Source organism: Oryzias latipes, chromosome 10 (assembly GCF_002234675.1).
Source record: "Oryzias latipes chromosome 10, ASM223467v1".
Taxonomy (NCBI): Eukaryota; Metazoa; Chordata; class Actinopteri; order Beloniformes; family Adrianichthyidae; genus Oryzias; species Oryzias latipes.
In genome coordinates, this window is record NC_019868.2 from 6,488,770 (window position 1) to 6,500,581 (window position 11,812).

General features: G+C 40.9%; 1 protein-coding gene across 1 annotated transcript; it reads right to left on the minus strand.

The window, feature by feature from the left end:
• Positions 1-3,151, minus strand: LOC111947963. Its single transcript, XM_023958971.1, has 6 exons — positions 3,045-3,151; positions 2,578-2,898; positions 2,091-2,444; positions 693-812; positions 509-567; positions 1-424 (listed from the first exon to the last, which is right to left on the minus strand). The coding sequence occupies exons 1-6, from the start codon at positions 3,085-3,087 to the stop codon at positions 293-295; spliced, it is 1,029 nt and encodes a 342-aa protein (XP_023814739.1). The 5' UTR covers positions 3,088-3,151; the 3' UTR covers positions 1-292.
• Between the last annotated feature and the right edge of the window lie 8,661 nt (positions 3,152-11,812).

Consider the following 11,812-nt stretch of genomic DNA (forward strand, 5'->3'; position numbering starts at 1 on the left):
TTTTTACAGGAACATTTGCAGTACAGTTCAAATATTCTGACTTTATTATCATTTTACTGACATTCAAAAAAAATGAAATTTTGATTACAGGGATTTTTTCAAGGCAGTAATACATCAAAGTTTTAACATCAGGTCTTTCGGTTTTTGAAGCTTCAGAATTAAAAACAGTTTTAGACAAATGTCAAATGCAAATCTTGAACTAAAAGAAATGTATATATTTGTGCTCAATTCTGTTAAAAGATCATACAATCATCATAGACATATGATTTCCTGTTTTCAGTGTAATGCAGTGTTAATCTTCCTCATATACTCTCACATCACTGTAGATGGTCTCTTCCTTTGCTGCTCCTTTTCTTCCCCTTGTCTTATCAGCTTTTTTCTTGGCAAAGACTGTTGTAGCATAAACGACATTGTTTTGATTTATCTAATAAAACAAAATCAAAGTTAAAAACTTTTTGGAAATGCACAAGTTTGGTAAAATATTTTCAGCTAAATGTAATTTCCTTACCTCTTGGCTTTGCTGTTCATCTTTGACTGTTTCAGACCTTGCTTTACAGGCCAAATACACTGTTTTAGTAAAAAAAAGTTTAAAAGGTTAAAAGTCTAATTCCTAAACTATGAACTTTTGCAAATATGCAAAGTTGTATGTTTTATTAAAAGAAATACGTGCAAAAACCTGTATATCCTCTTACCTTTGCAGACATCACAAGACTTTTTTGATACGACACAAATCAGAAATGTTACCATCATGAGACTGAAAACCAAGGTTCCAACAAACAGAAAGAAAAATAAGTTGTTATGAGTGCCATCACCTGGAATAGAAATCAAGAATTATTATTGTCAAAAACTATTTATTAAAAATTAGTAATTTATTTTAAGAAATCAAACTTCATTCATAAAATAGCACTTCTCACACATTTGCGCAGTTCGAAGCGCTTTAATATTAATAAGCAAACAAACAAACAAGTAAGGCTTGGCTCTGCTGTGAGGAAACAGTATTTGGGAATCTCTTCATACCAAGAGCCAGCCTGGCCATAGGAACATCGCCACAGCGCCCACCCAGACTGGGACAACAACGGGGTCGACTTCACAGCCGTGAAGCTGCAAAGTTAAACTCCAGCTGCCCCAGCAAGGGCGACAACTGCAGCAACAACCGCTAAGCAAGCCGAAAATATCCCCACAAGAAACACTGGGGCTAAAATCAAAGATGCATTTCGTCTTTAAATAATCAGATTTTTGATGAGTGAAATGATATATAATAAATAATATTCCAAATGTATGTGGTTATTTTCATTTTTTTTTTGCTGGCTAAAGTTCCATAATGAGATTTGTTTACTGTTTTGTTTCTTCAGTTTATTTAGAGGCATTTATTGTAGCTACAGGAATTTTTAATATGCAATGCAAATCTCGTTTCTGCATCGGAAAATGGTCAGTGAGGGGTTGAAGCGCTTTAACATTAATAAGCAAACAAAGAAACAAGTAAGGCTTGGCTCTGCTGTGAGGAAACAGTATTTGGGAATCCTTTCATACCAAGAGCCAGCCTGGCCATAGGAACATCGCCACAGCGCCCACCCAGACTGGGACAACAACGGGGTCGACTTCACAGCCGTGAAGCTGCAAAGTTAAACTCCAGCTGCTCCAGCAAGGGCGACAACTGCAGCAACAACCCCTGAGCAAGCCGAAAATATCCCCACAAGAAACACTGGGGCTAAAATCATGAAAAGATACTAAAATTAAAGACAGATGATGTATATAAAAACATAAAATTGAGAATAAGGTGCATAAATGCAATTAAATACTAATAAAATAAAAATAAAATAAAATAAACTGGCAGTTAAAATAAACTAAAAGCTAAATTAAAAAGGTAAGTTTTGGTCTTCACCTTAGGAATAACTAAGAGGCCAGCACTGGAGGACCTCAGGATCAGCGAAGGCTCATATTTAAAAAGAATATAATTTAAATAAGAAAGCCCCAGACCATAAAAACATTTATACACCATCAAAATAATTTTAAAATCAATCCTGAAATGCACAAGGAGCCAATGCAGCGATTTTTAAAACAGGTGTAATGTTAATGAAAAAGTCGGTTACCTTGAACATCCAGTTTTGTTCCATTTCCAAAAACCACTTTTCCACATGCAGCCACAGCACAGTAGTAAAGTCCAGCATCAGAGGAGCTGACGTTCTTCAAGAAGCTGTAGACACAACTCTGCAGAGGCTGAGTCTCTGTACCCCCGTCACAGTCACCATCACTGCTTCTTCTGGCGTAAATATAAGTGGGATGAGATTCCCCTTCAGTCTTTCTGAACCAGAACACTCTCTGTTCCTCTGGACATGCATCATTTTTAAACTCAGAGAGAACTGAACACTGCAGAGCCACAACGTCTCCTGCAGAAACCGGATCAACAGAACTTTGAACCACTGCAGGAAAATTAGAGCGTGGTCCTGGAAAACAAATAAAAACGAAACAACAAAAGATGAAAATGATCTCAGAAATGTTTATATTTTATTTCTAATATGCAATTTACCTTCTCTAAAATTAGTTTTTAAACAACTAAAACATCAAATCCATACTTACTTTTAACGTCAAGAAGCACTGCCTTCCTAAAGATTATGTCGTAGTCTACAAGGGTTAAACAGTAATAGAAGGCTAAGTCACTCGGTTTTGCTTTTGCAATTTGAAAAATAAATTTTCCTTCTTCTTGTTTGGTTGAAGAATGACCGATCTTCTTCTCTCCAGCATCATACTTGTGTCCCTTTCCTAAGATTTCAGGCATTTTTCCAGGAACAACTTTGACCCAGAAAAATGTTCTAAAGTCTTTATGATTGTTGTAATAGGACAGGGTCACATCTTCTCCAGCGTTTACTGTCTTTATTTCAAATCCCTCATCTGTACAACCTAAAACAGTTGTAAGACAACACAATTACTACGGTATAATCAATTCAATATTATAATCTGCATTTTGTCATATTGTACAACAAGACAATAACTGTTATTATCATTATCCTTATTTCTGAAACACTGAAATTTCTGCACATACTTACATCCAAGTTGAAGTATCAGCAGTGTACAAAGTACAACATGCATTTTCTGAACTTCTTATTCTCTGGTCTGCAGATGACTTATGTCGCATTAGAGGAGGATTTTCTTTGTTGTGGCTAAAAAAAAAAAAAGGGAGGGAACAATTTTAGAATGAACTGATTGGCTGCTAATCACACTGCCATCTCAGTTACAACCCCAGTGGAAATATAACAAGAAAAACTTTCCATTACTTAAAACAACATATTTTGTCATCTCACAGTGGTGGCTTTAGTTGTTATGATTGGCTCTAGACCGCAGGTACAGACTTACACAGCCCAAGGCCGAAACAAGCTGTCAACAAGGGCTGAGACCAACTGCAAGTGAGAAGATCTTAATGAAATTTCAAAAATACCATGGATATATTTTTGTGAAAAATAAATGAAAAAAAATAGAAAATGAACATAATAAGCAGATTGAGCAACTTACACTACATGTGCTCAATCTCTTTCCAAACATCTTCCTCTTTCTCTTCCTCATGAAGACTCACTTTTTGTGGCATTAGCTGTATTTATACACGAGGGTGCAGCTTCATGATTCTGAAGGTTGGTTTAGTTATGTTTTAGATTATCTACCAATTTACAAAGCTTCTCTTTACATACTTTACGTTCCATTTTTAAGTATTCAAGTTTTTGTTGTAACTTGATTTTGTCTCCCTTTACCTTCATTCAAAACACAATAAAATGGTTTATATGAAGTAAGGTCTGGGACTCTCGAATGTGAGAAAACTTCGGTGTAGCTGTACAATATGACTTCTGGTCAGCCAAAAACCATGCTCTTCAAAACTTTTTTCATGTAAACTTAGATTTTTGTTAACATTGGAGTCAGAGGGAAATAGTATTAATATAAACGCCACTTACCAGCCTGGTGGGAATTTGTTAAAGTGTCAAACTCCTCGCTTTTACAGTGCAAAATGACACCCATCTGGAACAACCCAGATATCCTCATTAACAAAAAAATGTTACACTTCCCAGTTTGGCAACCAGGGGGCGTAACCCTACTAGAGCACTTAATTATTGATAGAAGATTCATAACACCCAGGTACTTTACAGTAAGAAAAACATGGAATAAATAACTTTTTGGAATACCAGCAACTTAAATCTATAATTACTACAAAGTTTAATTACAAAAACAATAACTTAAAGCTACCAGAATTTGTTAACTCTTATTATTTTTTCAATTATTAAAACTCTCTCCAAAACATACAATCTCTTATGCAACCTAGATGACAACATTTCAATTCTGATAACAAAATGGGAAGCAGATTTGAGCATTAGCACAGATGAAAGCTTCTGGTCAGAAATGTGTCTAAACACCTTTAAACTGACAAAAATCAAACCTGCAGCTAATCTATTTCAAAACTCTCCACAGGATTTACTACACTGTATAGAGGATGTTCAAGGTGGGTCTCAGTAACTCACACATTTGCGAGCACTGCGACAGTAACGTACTTGACAGTTACATGCATGCACTGTGGTTCTGCACACGTGTCCAGGCTCTCTGGCAACAGGTATGTGCCGATCTATCCGTCTGGTTTAAGGTTTCAATCACGGCTTTACCGTCACTTTGTGTGCTTGGTGACATGAGTGCCATCGATGTAGAAGGAGGATTATTATTAATCATTTTCATAACTCTTTGTATTGCTAAAAAAAATTTAAATAAACGGGAAAAACAAAAAATATTAATGTAGGTCAATACAGAAATCTGCTGTTTGATCATATCAGCTTGGAAAAAATGTCAGCCCAAAGTTCAAGTAATTTTGAAACTATTCAGTCTCTCTGGTCTCCCATAGCTAACTCTATGACTTAGGGGGCGGGGTGCCTGGGCATTGCTGCTCCTCGTCCGTCTTTAGGGGCGGAGTCTGGGCCCTCTGATGCCTGGCGGGGGCCGTGGGGGCTCCGTCGGTCGGGTGCGGTGCCAGGGTGGGTGCTTCGGGGGCGCCACAGACTCTTCCGGGCTCAGGTGGCGGGTTTGCATGGTCAGGGAGATTGGGTGGGGGTCCGGACGGGCTTGGGGGTTGGTCTTCTTGCCTTTGCTGGAGGGGGGCTGGCTTGGGGCCCTGTTTTGGGGCGGGCTTCCTGGGAGAGGGGTAGTGGTCTACTATCAGTACGGGACCTTAGAGGTTTGGCGGGTTGGGGTCTCCACTAAGGCAATCGGTGGTTGCCCTGGCTGGTCGGCTGCCTCTGTCCCGTAGAGGCCTGGGGGCAGGGGCCTGGGCTTGCTCCGGGGGAGCACTGCTTCCTTGGGTGTGGGGCATGGGGGGGTCAGCCCTTCGGGGGATGGGGCCCCTGGCCTGAGGAAACCTGGGCCCTGTGCTGGAGGACGGATTTTTCACCCCCGGGGGGACCAGCTACGGGCGAAAGTAGGCAAAAAGAAATAGGTCTCAAAACCATCCAGAAAAGTTCTCCTTTTTTTTAACAAACATGTAACATTTGCTAAAAATAATGTTTAAAGATGCTATAAGATATTCAATAAAACCCATACCTTTAATTTCATTTTAAGATTATTTTATTTTGAATCTTAAAATTGGACCCCCTCTTTTCCTAGTGCCCTCCTCCTGGGCGGGGGCGGCTGGCCCCTGCCTTAATCCTTCCTGGACCCACCATGGGCCGGGTGGGTGGCTGCCTGGAGCGTGGATCGGGTCTCCCTTGGGGGGTCCTGGCCCGTACCTGGGGTGGGGCGGGAGGATGCGCCAGAACTCCTGGGTGGTGATGAGGCGCTCGCCTAGGGCTGCTGGCACCCTTCTCGGGTGGGGCCCAGTGCCGGGCCCTCCTGGCGCGCAGGCGGGCTGCTCTCCTGGTTGGGCCGGGGCTGCGCTCTCTGTCCCTCCGTGCCTCCCTGCTCTCTGGCTCTGGGCGCCTCGGGGCAGTCCTGCTGGCCCTGGCCTGGGTGGCAGATGTGGTCACGCGGGGGGCGGTTGTTCTCTGCCTACTGCCGTGTGGCGTTGGGGGGTTCTGGCTGCCTGCTCACTTAGCGAGTTGAATGAAATATTTCACACTAGTTGGTCTGAAGACATAAGTATGCATGTACACACTATCTGTATTATGTACATGTTGACATGTGAACATTTGTGCAGCCAACAGGTGTGTTTATAACATTTGAATGTGTGTGTGGACAGGCCCCGCCCCTTTTAGTTTTGTATTACATCTGAACCTCACCGTATTGATAAACATCCAGCAACTTGTTGCTTTATGCTGCTTCATGGTTTTACACCCCCCCCCATAATCACCCTTCCAACCCCCCCCTCTTCTCTAACATCTCTCTTTTCTTCCCTCCTTTCATTTTCCGTCCAATCCAACACAAAAAATCCTCAAATACGATTAAAATTAATAGAGTTTGGCCTTGATAACAAAAGGGGTTTATTCAGACATACCTCTGGTTTGTCAGAAAATTCAGAACCCCAGTTGTTAAAGTAAAATATGTCCAACACAAGAGGCCTTCAGCTCTCACCTGTTTGCCCAGCTGTTGGACAGGACAAGTTAAAAAAAAAAAAAAATTATTTTGAAGCCTTTAAGTGATAAACATTAATAGAACATTAATAGTTACTCGGCTTTGCTTTTGAAATCTGCAGAAATAATCTTACGTCTTATTCTTTGGTTGTAAAGTGAACAGTGTTGTTTTTGCTGAATCTTTGTCCTACGATTTCAGGCTCTTTCCGGGAATACTTTTGATCCAGAAAAAAGAATCCAAAGGTTAAGCTGTAAGTTGTTACAGAGAAGGGTCACATCTTCTCCAGCGTCTACTGTCTTTGTCTCAAATCCCTCATCTGTACATCCTAAAATAATTATAACACAAAAAGTTGTTACATTATCATTTTCTTCAGTTTATCATACTATGCAAAAAGATGATAGCTTATCAATATTATTATCATTCCTTCATTCATTCATTCATCTTCTGAAGTTTTATCTCTTTCGGCAGGTGAGTTGTTACACACTCCTTAGCGGGTTCCGACTTCCATGGCCACCGTCCTGCTGTCTATATCAACCAACACCTTTTCTGGGGTCTGATGAGCGTCGGCATCGGGCGCCTTAACCCGGCTTTCGGTTCATCCCGCAGCGCCAGTTCTGCTTACCAAAAGTGGCCCACTAGGCGGCTCGCATTCCACGCCCGGCTCTAAGCCAGCGAGCCGGGCTTCTTACCCATTTAAAGTTTGAGAATAGGTTGAGATCGTTTCGGCCCCAAGGCCTCTAATCATTCGCTTTACCAGATAAAACTGCGAGACTTCGAGCGCCAGCTATCCTGAGGGAAACTTCGGAGGGAACCAGCTACTAGATGGTTCGATTAGTCTTTCGCCCCTATACCCAGGTCGGACGACCGATTTGCACGTCAGGACCGCTGCGGGCCTCCACCAGAGTTTCCTCTGGCTTCGCCCTGCCCAGGCATAGTTCACCATCTTTCGGGTCCTATCGCACGCGCTCATGCTCCACCTCCCCGACGGGGCGGGCGAGACGGGCCGGTGGTGCGCCCGGGACCGAGGTCGGCCCGGGATCCCACCTCAGCCGGCGCGCGCCGGCCCTCACTTTCATTGCGCCACGGGGTTTCGTTCGGCACCCTCTGACTCGCGCGCGCGTTAGACTCCTTGGTCCGTGTTTCAAGACGGGTCGGGTGGGTAGCTGTGAAGGAATTTGTTTTATTATTATCATTGCTTAAATGTATTTGGTTAAATGTATGTTTAAATGTTAACTCAGATTGACCTTTTTACCTCTTCTGAAAACAGTTGTGTGTTTGTTCATCTGCTTCTCATCCCCCACCCAGGATGAGGGGTTTACGACACACTGTCCTCAGCTGATAAGGGATACTGTTTGAACTTAGAATCCAACCAAAAGGGTCATTTGACGACACCCCCTAATGAACTTTTTGTCTTTGTCTTGAATTGTTACCTCCCACTTGTGTGCTTAATAAAAGCAGCACAGGGAGAGGCAGACCTTTGAGAAGAGAAACGTGGTGGACCTTTTCCAACACATTTGCTCCTCTCCCTCGTGCATGAGAAACTTGATTCTTGTTGTGGTTTGTTGTTTATAATTGTGTTTTTCTTTAATGTCTAGATGCATCTATCTGACATTCTTTGGTCCTTACGAGCCGGATGACAACATATCTGCGTCTTTGGGGGGAGGACCATGCCGATTGAAGTCTGTGCACAGCCCGTGAGACTAGGTCTCCGGAAGAAAGTCCGTCGTAGTGAATTCTACGCCGGCCAATCGACTGGTCTGATCCCTGGGTCCGGATTGACGTTATTCGTTAACCAGTCAGACCACAACGACAAGGCAAGTACAGCGCTTTTTCAGGGGTTCGAGTCCCCGAAGTGGCCCAGAATTCTGAGGGACAGGTTCAAGTCCTGTTGCCTAAAACACGTGTGGGTTTGGAGTCCCGGAAACGTCCAGAATTCTGTATAAAGGTGTAGGTTCGAGTCCTGCAGCCTAAAACGCGTAAGAGGGTTCAAGTCCCTAAAAGGCCTATAAAAATTTAAAAATAAATAAAAAATAACGTTTTTTTTGGGTGTGAATGTGTGTGCATGTGTGAAAGGAGTGAACTTGTTCGAAGCAGTGAGCAGCTGGAAACCTTGCGGTGTTAACACAAGGCTGCTTGTTGACGTAGAACAAGATTTCATCTCATTAGGCTTTAGGTGAAAAGGACCCAGAGTCTAAAACGGGTTTTGCTCCTGGGAGGACCCTAAACGTGTGACCGGATCAGACAATAGGTCTGACCTAGAAGCTTGTTGCACGGGGAGTGAAATTCGGTCCTGAGAGAAATTCTCTGTTGGTTCTGATCACACTCTGTGACTAACGTAAATAAAAAAAAAATTAAAACATGGGGGAATTCAAATAGAAAAGTTGAATTAACATGAGATTAAAAATATATGGAAAGGGTTCATCCAGGTTCAACTACATTCTTGGTAAAATGGGATAAAAACTACAATTTTAAGGGGAATGTACTGAATTAGTTCAATGGTTACCAATTAAAAACAGAATAAAAACTAAAAAAGAAACAAAAAAATAGTGAAGAATTAATTTGCGCAAAACTGTGCTTAAATGAAGCAACGAAAAATAAAGAATGGCATTCAGAAAAGTAAAACTAGAGAAGCATGTCTGATTCCTAAAAAAGAAGAGGATAAATCAGTTGTGAGACTCAGACCCCTGCAACAGCAGGCTGCAGCGGGCTGCAGACCGAGCAGGAGCAGGATGAAAGGGGGGGAGAGCAGAAACCAGCTGATTTCTCACCTCCTCCCTACCAGGGGACGAATGCTCCTCTGTTGACGGGTTTTTACCAACCAGTGACTGATTTAAATACACCAGAAAAAGAAAAAATAATGTTAGGAGGAAAAGGGAAAAAACTTGAATGGAGTAAAACTATGGGGGTTGGTTTGGAAGAAGTTTGAGAGTCATCTAAAGTTGCATAGACATTTCCAATCATTGAAGTGCCCAATCCCAGAGCTGGAGAAGATGGCCAGAGGCCTACACTTCTTGTGTTTAGGACCTGGACATTAGAGGATGTTAGGAAGGCAGTGAGGGGAGTTATCTCTCACAGGGAAAATGATGGAAGTTCAGAGAGCTTATCTGAATGGCATAAATGTCAGCAAGTATGTATGACTGCTATGAAAGCAGACTGGGCAAAAGTAAAGGGAAAAGGGAATCCTTTGAATGATGACGATCCACCCAGACCTCTTTTGCATAACAGTCTAAGAGTTGATTCAAAGTCTTACACTTTTAGGACAAAGAATTAGAGAAGCCTTTCCAATGAGACCTGATTAGGGAAAGATTGGTCAAAATAACCAAAAAGATGGAGAGTTAGTGTATGATTTTAGAGTCAAATTTGAAGAAGTTTTAAAGCTAATAGTGGACTCAGGGATAATGATAATGATGATGGTCCCTATAGACAGCAGCTGAAACAAGTTTTACTGCAAGCTATGAGACCAGAGATTGCAGACTAGATAAGGAAACTTTACTTTGATCTACCAACAGGAGCACTACAACAGTTTATGAATTTTGCTGTTCATGCAGAAAAAAATTGATGGTGAATAGAAAGAAATTTAGGAATCAAAGTGTAGATACATTTTGGCAGGAGGAAAGTAGTGATGTGTTTTTTGGAAGGAATGTGAACAGAGGAAGAAATTGTGGTCGTAGAAAAGGAAATTTTAAAGAAAATTTTTGAAGAAGGTTTAGAGGAAGTAGCAACAGAGGGTCAGAGCAAGTTTATGATGGATGTTGGATTTGTAGACAGAGAGATCATTGGGAGAGAGAGATTGTCCTGAAAGGTAGAAATCAGATTGACTAGCTGGTAAGAGAAATGACAAGATAAAAGATGAATCAGAACTAGAAATTCAACCAATTAGTGATGAATTTTTAGATCTCACTGAAGGAGAAATAGTTTTTGTTGATGGGTCAGCAAAGAAAGATGAAACAGGCAGAAACAAAGTGGGTTTTGCTGTTGTAACTCAAGATAAGGTTCTGAGGGCAGGACCCCTGCGTGGAAATTACTCAGCACAATCAGCAGAGTTGACAGCCTTAACTGAAGCATGCAAACTGTTTAAAGATAAACCAGTTACAATCTACACTGATAGCCAATATGCATTTGCTACAGTGCATTTTATTTTGTCAACAGTGGAAGAACTGAGGGTTAAAACATCAACAGGAAAACCAGTAACGCATGTAAACTTACTGAAAGAATTATTGACTGCTGTAATGTTACCATCTAAAGTGGCAAAATGTAAACGTGAGGGACACACACAAAGAACAGATCATATTTCTAAAGGGAATGCCTTTGCAGATGCAACAGAAAAGCAAGCTGCAACAAAAGATGTAGAAATATGCACAAATGAGAATGTGACTGCAGATGCACCCGCTGATGTTTTAAAAGAAATGCAACACAGAGCACCGAAACAAGAAAAAGATTTATGGTTGAAAAAGGAGCAAAGTTGAACAAGGTCTTTATGTCAGCACAGAAGGAAAACCTATTTTACCAAAATCTATGTACAAATGGGCAGCAATTTTGAGTCATGGGCTTTGCCATGATTCAACAGGGGGGATGGTAAACTTATTAGAGAAATATTAAACAACTTATGGATTTATGCTCTATAAACTCTATAAAAATTTTTTGTAAACAATGTGTTACATGTATGCATCATAATCCCCAAGGCAATGTTAAATTTAAGAGAGGAAGATTTTCTGAACCACCTTTTCCTTTCCATACAATCCATATGGATTTTATTGAATTGAATAAAAGTAAAGGATTGAAATATTGTTTAGTGATTATTGATGCATTTTCCAAATGGGTTGAAATTTTTCCATGTGTTACACAAGATGCTATTACAGTAGCTAAAGGTATTTGTAAAAGAATAATCCCAACTTTTGGCATACCACAAGTGATAAGGAGTGATAATTGTACACATTTTGTAAATCAAGTGATAGACAAAATGGCTTAACATCTTTGTATTAATCTAAACAGACATTGTAGTTATCAACCACAGAGTGCAGGATTAGTTAAGAAAACTAATAGCACTATCAAATCAAAGTTAAAGAAATGCATGGAAGAGACAAACAGACAGTAGCCTGACTGCATAGACTTAGTTCAGCTAAGCATGCGTATCACACGCACAGCAGGTAAACCTTTAACGCCTTTTGAAATGTTGTATGGACGTTCTTATAGGTTACCAGACATTGATCCTACACAGCAACATTCTCCAGATGATGATGCAAATTTAGTGGATTATTTGAGAAAAATGTTTACCACTAAAGAT